The sequence below is a fragment of the Lutra lutra genome, chromosome 8, assembly GCF_902655055.1.
Source record: "Lutra lutra chromosome 8, mLutLut1.2, whole genome shotgun sequence".
In the NCBI taxonomy this organism is placed as follows: domain Eukaryota; kingdom Metazoa; phylum Chordata; class Mammalia; order Carnivora; family Mustelidae; genus Lutra; species Lutra lutra.
This window is the reverse complement of record NC_062285.1, coordinates 60,591,743-60,610,333: the sequence shown is the minus strand read 5'-3', so window position 1 is coordinate 60,610,333 and position 18,591 is coordinate 60,591,743. Positions and strand designations below refer to the sequence as shown.

At 49.8% G+C, this 18,591-nt stretch overlaps 1 protein-coding gene across 2 annotated transcripts; it reads right to left on the bottom strand.

Annotated features, from left to right (window-relative positions):
- Positions 1-1,770: 1,770 nt before the first annotated feature.
- On the bottom strand, positions 1,771-18,323 carry ENDOU (endonuclease, poly(U) specific). 2 transcript variants are annotated; one of them, XM_047741708.1, is made up of 10 exons: positions 18,059-18,323; positions 13,396-13,518; positions 11,002-11,073; positions 10,423-10,557; positions 9,814-9,985; positions 9,218-9,417; positions 6,920-7,033; positions 6,188-6,294; positions 5,244-5,386; positions 1,771-4,621 (listed from the first exon to the last, which is right to left on the bottom strand). In XM_047741708.1, exons 1-10 carry the CDS (start codon positions 18,111-18,113, stop codon positions 4,501-4,503), a joined length of 1,242 nt encoding a protein of 413 aa, XP_047597664.1. In that variant the 5' UTR covers positions 18,114-18,323; the 3' UTR covers positions 1,771-4,500. The 2 variants fall into 2 exon arrangements, with proteins under 2 accessions (XP_047597664.1, XP_047597665.1); XM_047741709.1 differs by lacking the exon at positions 13,396-13,518 and having other exon boundaries at positions 1,772-4,621; positions 18,059-18,318.
- Positions 18,324-18,591: the final 268 nt, after the last annotated feature.

Below are 18,591 nucleotides of genomic sequence, written 5' to 3'. Positions count from 1 at the left end.
TCTCTATTGATTTCCTGTTTTCAACTTCATTCATTTCTGCTCTAATTCTTATTATTTCTTTTCTTCTACTTAGGTTTTATTTTTCTCCGCTTTTTCTAGTTTCCTAAGGTAGAAACTTAGATGATTGATTTTAGATTCTTCTCCTTTTCTAATATATACATTCAGTGCTATAAATTTTCCTCTAAACAATGTACATCACAAATTTTGATAAGTTATATTTTAATTTTCATTTAGTTCAAAATATATTAAAATTTGTCTTGAGATTTTTTTTCCTTGACTCATGTTATTTAGAAGTGTATTGTTTAATGTCCACGTATTTTATGGTTTTCCAATTATCTTTTGTTACTGATGTCTAGTTTAACCCCATTGTGAGCTGAGAGCAGACATTATAGGATTCTATTCTTTGGAATTTGTTAAGGGGTATTTTGTGGCCCAGAATGTGGTCTATCTTGGTGAATGATCCATATGACTTTGAGAAAAATGTGCAATCTATCTTATTCGATGAAATAGTCTACAAATGTCAATTATATTCAGTTGATTGATGATGTGGCTGAGTTTAACTGTATCCTTACTGATTTTCCGCCTACCGGATCCATTTCTGAGAAAAGGATATTGGCATCTCCAACTATGATAGTGGATTCATCTATTTCTTCCTTCTGTTTTATCAGTTTTTGTCTCATGTAGTTTCATGCTGTGCTGTTAGATGCATACACATTAAGAATTGTTACATCTTCTTGGACAGTTGACCCATTTAACATTATGTAATGCCCTTCTTCTTCCCTGATAACTTTCCTTACTTTGAAGTCTGGTCTGTATGAAATTGAAGCTCTACCTGCTTTCTTTTGATTAGTGCTAGCATGGTGTGTTTTTCTCTGTCCATTTACTTTTCATCTATGTGTGTCTTTATATTTAAAGTGCGTTTCTTGTAGACAGCATATAGTTGGTTCTTGGTTTTGATCCACTATGACAATCTCTTTTTCATTTTTTGCATTTAGACCATTGACATTCAAAGTAACTATTGAGGGCGCCTGGGTGGCTCAGTGGGTTAAGCCGCTGCCTTCGGCTCAGGTCATGGTCTCAGGGTCCTGGGATCAAGTCCCGCATCGGACTCTCTGCTCAGCAGGGAGCCTGCTTCCCTCTCTCTCTCTCTCTCTCTGCCTGCCTCTCCGTCTACTTGTGATCTCTCTCTGTCAAATAAATAAATAAAATCTTTTAAAAAAAAAAGTAACTATTGAGATAGTTGAATTAATATCTGTCATACTCATTACTATCTTCTATTTGTTGCCCTAGGTCTTTGTTCCTATTTTTGTCTTCCCTTCTTTTTCTGGCTTTTCTGTTTTTAATTGAGGATTTCATATGATTCCTTTTTTTTCCTTTCTTAGCAAATCTGTTATACTTTTTACTTTTTTTAGTCATTGCCCTAGAGTTTGCAATACACATTTACAACATCAGTCCATGTCCACTTTCAGATAACACTCTTACCACATCAAGGGTAATGTGAGTGCCTTATAATAACAAAATAATCCTAATTCCTCTCTCTCATCCCTTGTACCTGCTATTCATTTCACTTATATATGAGAATAAATATATATGTATATGTCCATAATACATATTAGTATACAACTCTGTGCTTAGCACAGAGCCTGATGCAGGGTTCAGTCTTATGACCCCAAGATCATGACCTGAGCTGAAATCAAGAGTTGGACATTCAACTGAGCCACCCAGGGGCCCTCTTTTAACATTTTAAATATTTCGTGCCATTCTCTTCCTGCTTGCATGGTTTATGAGGAGAAGTCAGATGTATTTCTTTTCTTTGCTCCTCTGTAGGTAAGATTCCCCCCCACACACAACTCTGGCTTCTTTCACAATTACTCTTTATCTTTGATTTTCAGTAATTTGAAAATGATACATCAAAATATAGTGGGGTTTTTTTACATTTATTCTGCTTGGTGTTTTCCGAGCTTCCTGGATCTCTGGTTTGATGTCTGACATTAATTTGGGGAAATTCTCAGTCATCATCGTTTCAAATATTTCTTCTGTTCCTTTCTCCCTTTCTTCTCCTTCTGGCATTCTCATTATGTGTATATTATACTTTTGTAGTTGTCCCACAGTCTTTGGCTATTCTCTTTTCATTGTTTTGTGGTCTTTATTCTCTTTGATTTTTGTTTTTTGAGAATTCTATTGAGATATCCTCAAGCTCAGAGATTCTCTCCTCAAATGTGTCCCAGTCTACTAATAAGCCCATCGAAGTATGCTTCATTTCTGTTACGGTGTTTTCATCTCTAGCATTTCTTTTTGGTTCTTCTTGGGATTTCCATCTCTCTGCTTACACTGCCCATCAGTTCTTACATGCTATCTACTTTACTCATTATAACCCTTAACGTATTGATAACAGTTGCTTTAATTTCCTATCTGAAAATTATAACATCCCTGCCATGTCTGTTTCTGATATTTGCTCTAGCTCTTGAAATTATCTTATTTTACCTTTTGATATGCTTTGTAATTTTTTCTCGGTTGCCAGGCATGGTAAATCGGCCTTTGGTAATGTTGGGGGTCGGGGGCGGTAGCATTCTACAGTCCTGTGTTTGGGTCTCAGTGTTTTAGTGAGCCTATACCTCTGGATTGTGAACTTCACAAGCGTTTCTCAGGTTTTTGCCCCCTTTGTGTGGAAGAGGATGGCTAACGTGGGTGGAGTTGGGTTTTTCCCTTCCCCTGGTGAGTTAAACTCTGGTAATATTCTAACAGGTCAGCCAACAGCTAACAAGTCTCCCCCAAGGGCAGGCTTTGTTAACAAGGACAGAGTGCTCTTGCTATTTCAAAATGGTTCCACTTCTCCTCCCTGTGCCAGAAGCCCGGGAGGGTTTTTCTCTGGTACACACTATGGGAACCTGGTGGAGCTCCCAGAGGTAAATCTCAAAATCCTGTGGCATTCCCCTAACCCTGGCTCGCCTGGGGTTTTGAACTCAGAGTAGTCTGCACTGCCTCTCCTACAGGCAATTCATCTTTCCCTTTCACATTTTCCTATCCTGGCACTGGTTTCTGCAATGCCTTTCTGCACGAGAGTCTCTGCTCCAGTAAGCTTATCTTTCCAAGCTTATTCCAATCTATATTTGCCTGACTTTCTAATCTTGAGGGCCCTGGTTTGCTTGAGTCCTCTCTTCTCCTACAGATCCAAGAAGAGTTGTTGATTTTTCAGTCTGTTCAGTTTTTCACTTGTTGTTAGGATGGAATAGTGACTTCCAAGCTCCTTATATGTGGAACCAGAAGTCTTAAGTGCCCTCCCTCCTTCTACTCTTCACGTTACAAATCAACCAGGAGGCTTCTCTTCCTCTCTTGGCTAGAGAGACTTGATGAGTCAGTCCTCTGGGATTTGAGATACCACATTCTTCACACCATCCTGAAGAGCCACAGAAGCCAGCAACATCACTCTCCACTCCGGGGAAAAGGCAGGGAGGGGGACAGACAGTTGAGGGGGGGTCATATACAAAGAGGAGATTGATTTCAACTTTCCTTAATGACTTTAATTGGAGACTCGAACCCTGTAAACCATAGGTCAAGCCTAGTTCTGTGGGACAGTGTCTGGTTCTCCCTAAGGCCACAGGAGGAGAAATGCATAATTGAGGTTGGAACAGGGAGCTCCACTCTCCTTGGTCTTTAAATCTGGAGTAATTCCAGCAAATTATGGCCTCTGGATTAGCCTTAAAATAATTGTTAATGTCACCAAACTCCAAGTTCCTTTCTTCCTCCTATTTGGGGAACTCTCTCACAAACTATGTGGGATCAAAATACACCTCTGTACCACACTAACATCTACAAGTAGAAAGCTTCTTGATGCAGTTGCTGAGCTAGCCTGGAGAATTTCACTCCCTCCCAAGCTCACTCACTGTGTCAACCCACTCTCCTCTCCATCAAGCATCAGAGTTCTCCCAGACCCTGTCCTGAGAGGCTATAACCCAAGAAAAGACCAACTACCCACTGCTTGATTTCCGTGGTCAGAGTTCTTTGAGGCCCCAACATAGGGCTGAATTGCAGTTTGCAAAGCTGTGTATGATAACAGCCATTATAGTGACCTTGAATTCTTATCTGCTGTTCTTTTTAAGAACAATTGAGAACACCTTCACAGTAATGATATCATCAGGTTTGCCCTCTCACCAACTCCAAAAAGAAGAAAGGGGGCAAACCCCTTCCCTTTACATTCAAAGGAAATATGAGGCTTAGAGAGGTCAAGGACTTGTCTATGGTTTCACCTCCCATCAGGACCAAGGGCCACAGAGGGCTCACACCTTCTCTGTCTGGACTCTCTTTCCAAAATGCTGGAGCACAAAGATTTGACTGTTCCTCTCCATTTTTCTTATTTGTACTTTTCTCTGTTAACCATAAGGGCATTTCTAGACTTGGGAATCCCTCTCAGTCTCCTCTAGCTTCCTCCAGCCCAGAGCAGATAGCCCCTGCATCCTGCAGAAACTCTCACTGCTCTCATGCCCCATAGGGCTCCAAGCTCTATTGAGTAGAAGATACCACATAGGCCGTGGCGATGTATTTCTTGCCATTTCCATAGGTGGACTTGTCCCAGGGATAGGTCTGGATGGCCAAGGGATAGCCACCCAGGCTTAACTGGCATCTGTGGAGGAAAGATGGCCAAGTCATAGGGGCCCATCATGTCTCCCCATGCCCATCCCCTGACTAGGGAGGTCAAGCCCAACCCATGCAGAGAACTGCCCCAGCTTTCTTTAGCCATTACCTCCCACTCCCCATGCACAGGCAGCCCTTCAGAAGGGCTCCTTTTTCCCAGAGCAGTAATCTAAAATCTCAGATTCTAGAGCTGAACCCCCAGAAATTAAATGTCTGCTTAGGGTTTCAGACATAGTAGGACCCAAAGTCCTCAAACGTTAGAAGAGATGAAGCCCAGTGGTTTCAAGCTATACTCTCTGGGGCTCCGGGGTTCCCCCAGCAGCCTTGGGGACCGAAGAGAGAGGCCTGGAGCACCAGGGCAAGTGCATCTCTAACTGTTTGACCTATGACGGTTCTGCATAAGATTTCAGGTGATGGTTCTGCCGCTGAGGTAAAGGTTGGCAACCACCAGCCTTATCTAACAACCTTATTTCCCAAGTGAGAAAACTTGAGGTGCAAGGGGTGGTCTATCCAAGCCACGGAGTTGCAGAATCCAGCTCTCCTAATTGTCCTGGCTGAAGACAGCCTGTGGCTCCAGCCTGCTCCCCAGGCCTGGCTGGCCCAGTACTTACACTTTGCCAGGCCTCGCAATGAAGCACAGGGAGTAGAGCGCAAACTCAAATTCAGGGCTGCTGCCGATGAAAGCTGAGCCCACCTCCTTGTAGTAGCCGTCCCAGTTGAACTGCATGGCTAACACGTCGGGGTAAGAATCCCACTGCAGAGAGTAATAAAGGAGACCTGGTGAATACCATGAGTGGAGTCTGCCAGACAGGTGGCACATAGTAGCAGCCCCCAGGAGGGGCCTGCATGAGTTTTCTGGGGAGGCTGGATTCTTTACATCGACCAAGGAAACGGTCTCCCCGGCTAAGGGGTCTGAGCCCTACTTGGACCCACTGTCCGGAGCTGCCAGCATGAGTCTCCCGAAGAGGCCAGAGCCCGCTTTCCTGTGACTGACGCCAGGGTAGCGGGGACCATAATGCTTCCTTTGTAGCTATCACATGTGGAGGAGAAAGACAATTTATTGTCCCCCAATTATTTCCTGGCACAGGGCAGCAAAGGTTTCTTTTTTCTAAAATGTAAGGAGTTGAACTCTGACTAGCCAGGCTGAAATTTCCAGCCAAGGCCACATTCTAAAGAAGTTCAGGTAGGAGGTCATTACATACCTTTGACAAGATCGGGCGCGTTCAGGGTGGTATGGCCGTAGACCATTACATACCTTTGAGACTTGTTCCCTCTGAAGATCTTCCCCTGCCCCCAGCCTCCCATCCAGGGATAGTGCTCTCTGCCTCCTGCCCTCTGCAGGTCTGGAGCCTTCACTGTTTGGAAGGGAATCTCAGGGTCCTCGCTGCCTAAACCCACCGCCACCAGATCAGGAAGTCATCTTCACCATCCCTGCTAGGCAGCCAACAAGAGGCAGGGCGAGAGGCCTGTCTGGCTGCTGGGAGCGCAGAGTGAGGGCAGGAAGTCTGGGTACTAATAAGCTTCTCCAGCCCACGGGTCAGCACCCAGTACTCACTGGGCCGTCGTAGATGTGACTGTAATAGTCAACCAGGCCCTCCTTCTCCTGCATATAGAAGCGGATCCAGTTATGGAAGCCAGTGACCTTGCCTTTTTTGATTTCACCTATAATGAAGAGTTCAAGGTGGGTGATCTGGGCCTCCCCTCCAACCTCTTGCACCCCTTCCCTGCCAAGGCTGTCCCCCTTTTTGAGACTTTGGCTCATAGAATGCACACCTGCTTAGCCCCTTGCCCACACTCCCCAGCATGCCACACATCCCTAACTCTCACCCAAGAAAGCCCTCCCTGCCCCCTTTCAGAAAGGCCTTGGGAGAATTCCTCCTCCTGGTTGGCCTGGGCAACCAATCTCCTCTCAGCCATTTCTCCAGTAGCAAGCCAAACTTGGTGGGAGCTTTATGGGGTGGGACAGTGGGGAGAAAGACCATGGGCCTCTTGGAAAGCAGAGGACCATTCAGAAGTAGCCAGCCCTGCCCCCGAACCCAGCTCCTTTCCTATGTGTGCCCTTGGGAACCCTAGTGTCTGGTCTCCTTTCCCCTTTAGATACTCCATGGGAGACTATCCCTCAAAAACAGCTCCTCAGACCCCTTCCTCTTGGCTTGGGGGTGAACAGGTCCATCCCTGCTAACAGGCTTGGCTGCAAGTTCTTCAGTGCCTGATGCCGCCCTCCTCCTGAGGGAAGCAGTCTCTCTTCATTCCTCCAACTCTTTCTTTCCAGGCATAATGATCCCACCTGAGAAAACATGTTCAAAGCCACTCGAGTCCTCCTCTTCATTGCCTCTTGAATAGAGCCCAAACCACATGTTCTTCAAGTCATCGACAAACTCTTGTTCGGAGCCATAGCGGTCTGCGGGGAGGAACACAGAGGACCTAAGAGAGGGGAAGGCGGGACCAGGTCCTGGGAAGCGGGGAAGAGCCACCTGCTCCAGCACATTAAGAGACACAGGGGTTCAACAAACAAAGATATTCAGTTGTCCATTCTGTAACTACCCACAGTGCACCTGTTCTGTGCCAAGCCCGATCCGCAGGCTGAGGAGTCAGCAGGGAACAGCAAGGACAAGATCCCTGCTTTCACAGTTTCATTCCAGCGGAAAAGACAAATAATAAACAATATGATTGCAGATAAGCGCTATGAAGAAGATAAAACTGAGTGTCCCATGACGGCTGGAGGTGGGGTTGGGATGGGGCTGGGCTCTTCTAGAAAGGAAGATCAGAAAGACCTTTCTGAAATAAAAATTAAAAAAAAAAAAAAAAAAAAGAAAGACCTTTCTGAGAAGGTAGCCCTAATCAGAGACCTGCAGGATAAATCTGGGGGAAATGGTCTTCCATGTGGAAGGGACAACAGGGGCAAGGCTCTAAGACAACCTGGGCTCCGTATTCAATGAGCTAAGGGAAATGCAGGGTGGCTGGAGCACAGTGAGCGTAGTCGGGAGGGGTTGGACAGGAGGTCCGAGAGGTAGGCAGCCACCAGGCCTCACAAGCCATGGCCAGAGAGTTGGGCATCAGTCAAAAAGTAACAATACAAAAATATTTCAATTTACTGTCTACGTTCTATGGACCTCAACTGTTTTAAGTGCTTTCAGTCCTCACATTGAATCTTCACATAGAGTTGATACCAATTATGCCCAGTTTAGAAACGAGGCAGCTGGGCCCCAGTGGGAAGGCTGGGGCTGGAGCTCTAATTCAGGGAGCCATCAGATACCGACTGCCGCTCAGAACTGTGTGTGGAGGACACCAAAGAGACACCAGACATCTGCTAGCCTTTCTAGGACTTAAAACACAGTCAGAAAATGAGACAAAATGTACACACAATAACAGAATGGGTTCACAGGCTGAATGGCTCATACCATTTCCCCAGTGCTTCACGTGCGTTAATCCACAAAGATCCCATTTCACAGATAAGGCGTTGACAGGTAAGGTCATTTGCCCAGGATTGCACCACTAACAAGTGGTCCCCTCGGGCCCAAAGCTATTTTGGGCTACCCACCCCCCCAACCCTTGACCTCTGATGACATGCTGCGGAGATGCTGAAAGGCAGCGGGGAGCTGGGGCAGGTGCAGACCCAGCCTTGTGGGATGTGAGCTGCAACTTGAAGGACAATCTGGGTTTGGACAGGGAGAGACGTGATGGAACAGCCCGGCCTCAGTATGGGATCCCTGGGTCCCAGACAGGGCTCTGCTCACGACTTCGCCCCGCTCAGACAAGTCATCAGCCTGTTGTGGGCCCCCAGCTTCTCTCTGGAAAGCTGGAGGGCTGCCCTGACTGCCAAGACTCTCGCTCATGTTTGCGGCAGAGGACCGCCAGGGGGCGGTGCGGGATCGCGCCCTCTTCACCCGGGTGCTCGGGCGTCACTGGCTTCACCTAAAAGCCGCGGGTGACTCACACGTAAGGGAAGGCGGGCGGATGGAAGGCAGCCGCTGTGAGCAGAGGGGAGACCCGGACAGAGCTGCCCATGAGGCCCAGCCCAGCTGCCTGGAGTTCAGAAGAGGAATCTGCAGGACACGAACCGACACAGCCCCCTGCCAAGAACTCCTGCGGCTCAAACCTTTTTTGGTCTGATTCAAATGTGTCCCTATTCCGAGCCGAGCCGAGGTAGCCAGAACCCCTCCCGGTAAAAGCTTTTGGTGATTTTCTGTTGCTGTTTCCCCAGCAAAAATGTGGGACAAGCCAGCAAGCCTTCCTGGACCTGGAGCAGGAGGAAGGAGAATCAGGGACCCGACGTGCCTGTGGGATCAGCTGAGTTGGGGGAGGTACAGGGATGACTCCCCTGCTTGCAGAGAGCCTGAGACTGGAACAGTGCATGGTGGGCATCCACGAGGCCGCTCGGAGTAAATCAGAGCAGAGGTGACTTGTGAGCCAGAGATTGCTTCCACTACTTAGGCCCAGGGTCCCTCCTGGCCCTCCCAGAGGCCTGCTGGCCACTACACAACTCTGCCCCCTGCTCGCTCCACCTCCCCACCATGGAGGCCCAGGGCTGCCAGGCTCTCCTGTCCTGAGCACTGCCTTGTGGGGCTTGGGGTCGCTCACTCACTCTGGTGACGGAGGAAGCCGTAGAGTTCCTCCATGACCGCCGTCCTCATGACCTCTCTGAGGAAGGCGTCCTGCTCAGCCAGCTGCTGGGCACTGAAGTGCTCCCCACGGCCCGTGGCCCGCTGGTAGTTGTTGAGGAGGTTAATGAAGGCCGCGTAGGTGGGCTTGGAGAACAGCTTCTCGTTGACATAGGTGAAGAGCCTGCGGGAGGTGGAGGGAGGCGTGAGGGAGGCCTGAACATGGGACAGGACCACCCCCACCCGGCCCCTGCAGGGGCAGCCAGACAGGTCAGGGCAGGCACGAGAAGGTGGAGGTCCGGAGCAGAGTCAGGACCTCAGCTCCTCTTGAAGGGTGTGCACGAGGCAGCTCTCTTCTCCCACTCCAGCTCTTGGAAGCTCAGCTCTCTTCTCAGCCCAATCAGTCACAGAAACCCTCCCAACTGGATACCCACAGCCCCTCAAGATGGTTTTCTTTGTCCCTGGAGACCTATTTCCTTCTCTCCCTTCCATCCTGCCTGAGGAGAAAAGAGCTGAGGCAGGCCAAGAAGCGAAGCTGGAGGTGGGGGGACACTGTGCAGGGAGAGTGAAGGGGACTCACGGCTCTGGGCAGCGGTCCACTTGGTCTCTGGTCTCCGAGGGCGAAATGCGGTTTTGGCTGTTGAGAATGATGTCTTCCTTCTGGGCTTTGTTGACATCCGCCCTGTAGATCTTCTCAGAGATGCTCTGTAGCTCCTCCTTGGTTATGGCATCACTGCTGTAGGAGAAGCCCTCTAGGAGGAGTGGGGAGGGGGTTCTCAGCCCAAGGAAGGCCCGGGGCCTCCCCTGGGCACCTTCCAGAAGCAGACAGCCAGGGAAGGAAGCTGCAGTCCATCACCCTAGTGGTTGGAAGGCAGGGACCTCGGGCCCAAAGGCTCCTTAAAATAGGCACATAGCATTGCCTACAAAATGCCCACACTGCCCCCACCTCTGGGAAGTTCTCAAATGTGGGCATGCCCCAGAATCACCTGGAGGGCTTGTTAAAACAGTTTTGGGGGTCCTGCCCCCAGAGTGTCCAATCAGTGGGTCTGGGGGGAATTCCTAGAGTCTCCCTTTCTAATCTATGCCCAGAGGATACTGATACGCTGCTCCAGTGAGCGCACCTGCAGAACTATCGCTCTGGAGAGTTCCTCCATCTCTGAGGCTGTGCTAAAGGGAGCAGGAGACTGACCGTGGCCACACAGGCTCTCGAAATCCGTGCAGCAGTTCCCAAACTCTGGGCAGCGGGCATTGCAGTGGCATGGTTGGTGCCTGTCGAAGGCCTCGTGGCAGCGGTCCCGGCAGGAGCTGGGTGCTGAGTACAGGTCTGAGAGCACAGGGAGAAGTGTGTGGGTGGCAGACCCTTAGAGGTCGCTTCGGGCCAGCCCGACGCGCCCCCTCTTCCTCCAGCCTCGCCCTCCCACTCCTATTGAAGATCTCCAGGGAAGGAAAACAAACAAGCTGAATTGGTACACACCCTCCACCGTCAGGAAGCCCTTGCCTTGCGGAGAGGCCAAACTCTACTTTCTGGCCTGTTGTTTTTATAATCTTCCCACCCTAAAAATAAAATCTCTTCCACTTCCCTTTCCCCTTTCCTGCCTAAACCCCAGGCTGCAGAGGCCAGCCCTCATTCCACCTCCGGGTGCTGGGTTTGGGGTCCCTCTAGCTCAGGACTGTGCCTGCTGCTGCTGGGATGGCTGCCTCCTCCTTGTCACCTCTCATGTCCCTCCGCCTTTAGCCTGCAGGCTCCCCTTTAGAAAGGCAGACTCACGGCCAGCTGGGGCCTCCACTGGCTCTTCCTCCAGCTCCAGGAATGGCTCTGGCTCTTCGGGGCCCTCTTCTCCTGTAGGTCAGAGAAGTAGAGTCACCAGCCACCCCCAAGGTCTCCCTTCCCCTTATGTCCGATTCCCAGTTCCCCCAGCCTCCAGGACAAGCCGTGCAATGGAAGAAAGGCTGAGGCACAATGAACAAGGAAACAAACTAAAAACGGAAGACAGTTTGATTAATATGGAAATAAATGCAGTGCTTTTAAAGTGCCCTAAATAAATAAATAAAAACGGAATACAGAAGGGAACAGATGACTGGAAACTGTTCTAAAAAGTGAAAAATATTTCCCCAGGCGACAACGCTCCTTGCCACTTCAGCATTCTGGCGCTCAGTGTGTTCATCTGTACGTAGAGGAGGGGAGGCAGGAAGGGGTGCCCTCTGGATTGAAAACCCTGATTCGGGTATGACTTTTCTTCAAGATACGTTGATAGAGGACAGGCTTGCCCCTCTCCAAATGACAAGGCCTCGCTTAGGAACATCCCTTACTATAATAACTCCCAGTCACAGTCAAGGGTGAACTCCACCCAGGCCCTCCGGGACTAAGAACTCTAAGAACTGTTTCCTGAGATACCAACTTCCCTTCTTTCTTTACAACACTTGGCAATGGCCACAGAGAAGCGGGTGGGGGAGGTGAGTTCAGAAAAGGACGTTCATATTGCCGCCCTGTTCCCTTGGCCTGCAGGCTGGGTGGAGTGGGGGTGGGGAGGAAGAGGAAGGATGCTCCTGGAGACTCGGAGCTCCTCTCCAGCACATGGTGGGGGTAATTTCCCCCAGAGAAGCAAGGAGCTCCTCTCCAGCACGTGGTGGGGGTAATTTCCCCCAGAGAAGCAACACTGTTACAAAGTTATTTCGAATCCGTTAGTGAGCTTGCTGGATGGTGTTGTGTTATCAGAACCACAGGCCAGACTATGTGTTCAGCCAACACACGTGTTCTGATCACTTCCTTGGTGACAGGCTGTGTTCTAAGTCCTGACCATCCACTGGTTCTTAACTCCGCCAATGTTATGCTAAACAGACTTTCAAGGGCTGATTTAGGGTCTCAAGCGTCATCCATATTTTTTCTGTGGGAAAAGGATTCTGAAGTGCAAATCAGAGGCTTGGAGATGGACTGGCTCCCAAGCTAAGTCTTGTCTGTGCTGTGAAATGCCAGCCCGATGGTCCAAGCTGAATGGGCTCTCCTGTGTCTGCTGAATAGGGCACAAGACGAAGGGAAAGGGGCAGGCTCTGATTCTGGCACTGAGCTCTGGACCTGGGTTTCCCCCCTGGGCTTGATCAACAGAACTCCTGCTGGTATAGATGGTGTTTTCATGTAAATGGAATGAGGGTTCTTTCTGGTAGAAGCAGCTCAGTGGGCACATGGCTGGGTCAGCAGATATCCCCTTTGGGAAAATTAGGAAAAGGTACTCCTTTCTCTCAGCAGACACAGCTCTTCACCAAGCAAGGCACATGGGTTAGCAAGAATGGACTCAATTTTGTTCAACTTGGCTTCTCAGCCAGGTCCCCCTGTGCAGTGTACAACCTGCACAACCGTATGCCATGGTCTTGCTAGCCATTACCTACCATGGCTCTAGCGATCATGTTTTCCAAACTGAGAGTCAGGGCACCTGGTTTGACAGTGAACTTAATGAGGCTTCATGTCCTAAAGCAGAAGACCATTTATCTGGCGGTCTAAAACACTGAAAACATCCAAACAAGGGGATTATTCAAAATAATTTTTTTCAAATGACCTTTAAAACTATGTTAGAGTAACAGAGAAACAATTGGCCTCTGAGAGTAGTGTGTGTCCCATTTAATCACTGGACAGGGAATGACAGATTGAAGGTGTTCCAGCCGCTCAGTCCACTCATTACCAGGAGAGTGGTGTGTGTGAATCCCAACAGTCACAGTGACACCACGCAGGCTCCCTGGGGGCACAGAGGTTGGAGAGTTCGACTCCCTTTTTACACTTTGGTGATGTAAAGTGTTGAATTACAGTTGGTCATGAGATACATGCTATGTTAATGTTTGTTACTGTTCTTCTGCATTTGGAATTACTTAAACTTCCAAAATAGTATTGCTAATCCTGATAGTTCAGATAGATATTCCAGATAAATAACATCTATTAAGTTGCGGTTTTAGACTGGGGACAGCCTAGAATAGCTGGGACAAGCAGTTGACAAATCCTGACTTGCACTGCTCATCGATGTCCTCATTTGGGCTCCTGGAGCCCTGTCATCCATCACGGATCCCAGCTCTGAACTGCCAGACACCTGAGCCAGCGCCCCTGCAGGCAGTCTTGGCGTGGGCATAGCCTGGCCCACTGTGCCTCCCAGACCCTTCCCCCGACAAGGAGCCTCACCAGTACACACGTGCTCATAGTCTTCACAGCAGTCCCCATGCCGGGGACACTGGCGGTCACACTGGCAGGCAGCGTCCCGGTGAAATTTCTCATTACAGCGAGATACACAGGACTCTAATTTTCCTACGGGCAGTAAAGGTCACAAACTCAGCTCTGTGAGGGTCGTATTCTCCCTCTCAAGGTGCCCCCTGCGGTAGGGTTTGCAGACAGGGGCATGGGGCCCACCTAGCAGGGAAGATCATTGCCATCTGCTGCAGAGAAATACATGGGCAGCCTCCCACGCCCCAGCAGAAGCCTCATCCCCACCACCCCCCACCCACCCTGTATTGAAGGGCTCATAATATACATGAGGATCACAGACTTGAATGCTGAGCGAGGCTAGACCTCTAAGAGAAGCAAGTAAAGAAGCAAGGAGGCAGTAGGAATCGGTGGGGACCGTAACAAACTTGGAACTGACGCTCGGCCTGAAATTGACAGCCACTCCCAGCTCCAGCCCCTTCTGCTATGTCTGGGTGCAGGCTCAGTGCTGCCAGAGCCTCTAGTTTTTTAAGAGAAGCCTTCCTTTTCATGTGAAGTTTTCCAATTTTTAAAAAATTTCCACAGACCAACGAAAGAGATCTGTGGACTGGTCATGACCCACAGGTCATCATTCACCTGTCACATAGGTGAAGGTGGTCACTACTGCTCCAGTGATCTCACCTGCCTTCTCCCCAGGCATCCCCTTCCTCTCATCCTGCCCCTTTTATGTCTTCTGCTCCTTTGTTCTTTGCTCCCCTTCACCTGGTCTCCCCTGCACCCTGTTTCTCCCAGGTCCCATCTTTCGGTTTCTTCTAGTCTTTGGAAAGGGTTTGAATTAGTTTATGCTCATGTGGGGAACAAGTATACGTGAGAATTGGATTCTGGAACAGGATCTGCTGTGTAACCACAGACCACATCCTTTACTCCAGCCACATGGCCTGCAGAAGCAAATTTTTGGTCACAAGGGGCATAGACAAAAAAATGTTGGAAGAAATGGTACAAGCTCACTACCACTCTTAAAAACACAACCCCCGCCATGCCCACCCCAACAAAGACAGTGTCGGGAGGTGTCTTTGGTGACAGCTGGCTTCGGGGGCCCTTTCCTTCCATTCTGAGACTTAAGGGTAATTACAGGGTCTTTGTTTCTACTTGGGGTTCCTGAGGTTTGGATTTCATGAATGCTGGGTTTAGGGGCCCGGCTGTGGGCTAGGAAGGATGTCAAGATCAGGGTCAGAGTCGCCATTAGCATCGGAATTTGTATGAATGTGGAAACCGAAACCTAATTTGGACCAGAGTTACGGTGCATTAGGTTCGGATTAAAAGCTACTGTCAGGATTTGGGCTTGAGTTAAATTTATCGATAAAGTAACAGTTTTGTATTGCTGTTTGGCTGAGGAATAAGGGGATAGGTTTAATGCGACTCCAGGGTTGAAGAGTGTGTCAAGACTAGGAGAAGAGAAATTATCCCACTTTTGCCTTAGATTAGATTTGGGCTTTGGTTCTAGTGGTGACTCCACATAGGTACCGTATCTCGATTTAAGCCTGGATTGGGTGGGAGGCGAATATGAAGGTTGTGGGTTTATTTACTACTTTGGATTCTGGGATTAGGGTTTATATGGTGTTCATGCCGGTGGCAGAGCAAAGAACTTGACCTGGACCCTGGGGCCAAAACTTCATGGGGTTGGAATTCTGGTTCGGCTGCTTTCGAGCTATAAACTCTTGGGCAAGTTATTTGACCTTCTGTGACCCGGTTTCCTTATCTGTGAAAGTGTCATGACAATGGAGTCCATCTCATAGAATATTTATAAGCATTAAATGAGTTGATATTTGTAAAGCACTTAGTACAGTACATTATCCTTACTAGCAACATGGGCTGCTTAGATAAATAAACAGCGATAATACTCCACGCCCAGCTCCAACGTGGCAAGTGCTCAGACTGGCTAGAGCAGTCCTCCCTGTGGACGCACGTCATCTAGCTGACTCCCTCCCTGGCTTTCAGCTGGGCCAGCCCCTGGACCAGGGTGTCCGTGCATTTATGTCGCTGACAGTTTCCTAGCTGATGTCATTGCTGTGAGCCTGTATTCTCTACATCAAAGAGGTGTCAGGTCAAGGTTAACCACATCCTGAGGCAGCCTCAAGTTGGATCCAGGGCCTCCCATGTGGCAGGCCTTTGATCCAGTGGACTGTCCTTGAAAACAACCAGGCCCAAGGCCACTTGTCCTTTCAGGCTCAGTGGAACTCTTTCTGAATCTTAAATGTTGCTTCTTTGGAACCTAAATGCAAAGACCTTAAGGAGAAATTTTTAGGCAGGAGGAAGACTCAGTCAGCTGCCTGCCCAGTCAGCCTGGCAGAACACCCAGAATCCAAAGGGAGAAAATTCAGACAAATCAAGGCAACATTCACAATGGGCCCGATCAGCAGAGTCCCAGGAAAGAATTCACTTCATTCCAGTAGCTGGCACAGGCTGAGAAGGGCTCCACGTGACTAGTCAGCTCTCTGGAGCTCAGGAGAACACCCCCCACGGCCCTGGCCGAGTGGACTTTGTCATCTCTGTTCAAGAACTTTGTCCCCAGTGAGAACTCCCTTCCCCATAAACTTGGTCTGCTTTGAGACGATCCTGGGATTTGAGGGGGGATAGGAGAGGTAGCAGGGACTTCTTTTCCTCATAGGTACCTTGCTGGGCTGTCCTGGGGACACTCAATGGACCAAGTCACTCCAACTCCTCACTCCAGTGTCCCCACCCTGTGCCTGCGGGCCACACAGGGCCCTGTGCGAGCCTCACTCCCTGGCCAGGCACTGAGTCAGTGCTTCGGCAGCCATCAGCCCCTTGCCCTTCTGCCTCATCTCTCTGAGCCATGGCCTTCTTCACACTGGCCTTGTCTGACTCAGACCCAGACTTTCCCTCCATTCCCCTGGAAGGGCTTAGGGCCTCCCCTGTCTCATGAGATGCTAAATTTCTCTGCACTCTCCAAAACTTCAATATGCCAGAAGTTCCACTCCCTATCCATGCTGCCTGCCCAGAGAGCCTGGTCCTAAACCTGGGTGTCGCTATTACATCAGCACTTAGCTGCTCTGAGGATCGGGACATCATCCTCCATCCGTGCCTGTCCAGGAGCCCCAGAGGCTATTTTCCTGGAGACCTAGCCAACCAAGAAGATTCATTTCCAGGACCAGCTTCCTGCCCCAGTTCACCCAAAACAACCAGGCTCCTAAGGCTGATGGTGACTCCTCCATATGATTCATTGTCTTGCATCTAAGTTCTGAGATGTAGGAAGTAGGAAGGAGAGCCAAGCCTCTTCCTGCCCACCTTAGGAAAGAAGGCAGCATTGCCTATTGGACTCACACCTCCCCGTCCATCCCACATCCAGATCAGATTGCCCTCCTCCCCCAGAAGCAAGGGCTCCACCTGCGTTTCTAAAGCCACTGTGGCCTCTGTCCTTGAGGATGGCTGCCCAGGGACCCAATGTCTAAAGTTGCTCTCCTCTCCTGAGACTGGGATGGGCTAACCGAGTGGCCACTGGCTCACACTAAGCTAGAAGTTCTCATGCCCTCCCCATTGGCTGTCCACCATCCAGGGCCCCTGACAGAGCTGATTCCCAGCTGCTCTGCCACGGGTGCCTGAGTAGAGGTCCCCTATCCCTCCCAGTGCAGGGGGGCCTGGGAGCAGCTTTCTCCTCCAAGGTTTTTCTGTTTGGGAATCCCATCATGGGTCTCCATATATAACCTGACTGGAAACGAGGGTTTCTGCCAGGAATAGGTACAAGCATACTCATAACCCAAACCTCAGCTGGTTGAGCTCTCACTCCACATAAGATGCTTTTTATACAGTATCTTAATTCATCCTTACGACAGTCCAATTTAAGAAACCACCTGGGTCGGGTGGGGTGGGCATCAAGCTCTGATTCTTTCTCCTCTGGGCAGAGGAAGGTTCTCCCCACACCTCTCAGCTCAGGCCCCTCCCTTGGCCGCCGTTCCTCCGCACCCATTAACCAACTGCCAATGAACACATCAGCACCAGCACTCTGCCCAGTTACCAAGGAAAACATTGCTGTCCTTCTGCCAATCCCATTCCCTGCACCGCTAGTAACTATAGGCCAGTTCCGTGCTCTAGTTCTTCAGTCACTGGGTCGGAGGCCCATTCCATTGACCATTTGTATAGCCTTAAGAGCACATGGCCCACCTCTGGACCAGGGCCTTTTCCAGTTTCCCGCTGAGACTGCCCATCTCCTGAGGTTTTACCCAGAGCAGGGTCCTACCCCAAACAACCTCACCCACCCACAGGCAGTGGAGAGAGTGACCAAGGGCAGCCAGGCCACTCAAACCCAGCAAGCTTTACATCACACAGCAAACCCGCAGACAAACCTTGGTGAGATCAAAAGTCAGACTGGAGCAAGGGATGTCTGGGTCTGGTCCTCCAAGGACTCATGAAGGGGTTTCCATGACATTTGTCCCTCAGCCCTGCTCCTCAGTCCCCTCCACCCCAAAGACAACTCCTATACTCTGACAGGGACGGATTCTAAGGCGCTCCACGGCTCTAGGACAGAGCTGACCTTCCCTCGTCCCGCTCTGCTCATACCTCTACCAAGTTCCCCAACTCTCCGCTTCTTTACGCAGGACCGTTGCATCCTCACCAGATAATGACTTACCAGCCCAGGCCAGGCTGAAGAGTACGGCCACGATTAGGGGCACACAAGCCCTCATGGTGCCCAGTTGGAAGCCAAAAGGGGATGGGCTGTTGGGCTTTCACTAGAGTCAAGGTGAATGTCACAGCTCTCAAATGAGCCTTATTGCCCAGGTTGATCCTTTTAAAGACATCAGAACTTGTGGATCTGGTACCTCCAGATCCTTCCAGGAAGAAAAAGGGGAGGGAGGGACCCTAGATGGACAAGAGGTGGAGAGGGGGTGGGGCCCGACAGCTGTTTGAAGCCAGAGGGAAGGTGACTAAGCAGGCAGGTAATTCCAGATGTTTAGAACAGGTAATACTAGCTGTGGCCAGAAAATAGGTCATGTAAGCAGACACAGCAAGATGGGCCTAGTTTGGGGGAAGGGAGGGTGCAGTTCTCCATCCCAAGTGGGAGACTGATGGCCTGGTCCATGGCTGATACCCTCCAAACACCCACCTATTGGCAAGCCACTGTCCTGGCCTTCCAGGGAGCTACAGGCTGGCTTCACCTTTGAG

Excerpts from the sequence above, each read along its gene's own strand:
- ENDOU (XM_047741708.1), bottom strand. The coding sequence starts at position 18,113 with ATGAGGGCTTGTGTGCCCCTAATCGTGGCCGTACTCTTCAGCCTGGCC. Across the intron at positions 7,034-9,217 it reads CGGCTTCCTCCGTCACCAGA|ACCGCTATGGCTCCGAACAA; the intron begins GTGAGTGAGCGA and ends TCCTCCCCGCAG. Across the intron at positions 4,622-5,243 it reads ATTGCGAGGCCTGGCAAAGT|ATGCCAGTTAAGCCTGGGTG; the intron begins GTAAGTACTGGG and ends TTTCCTCCACAG.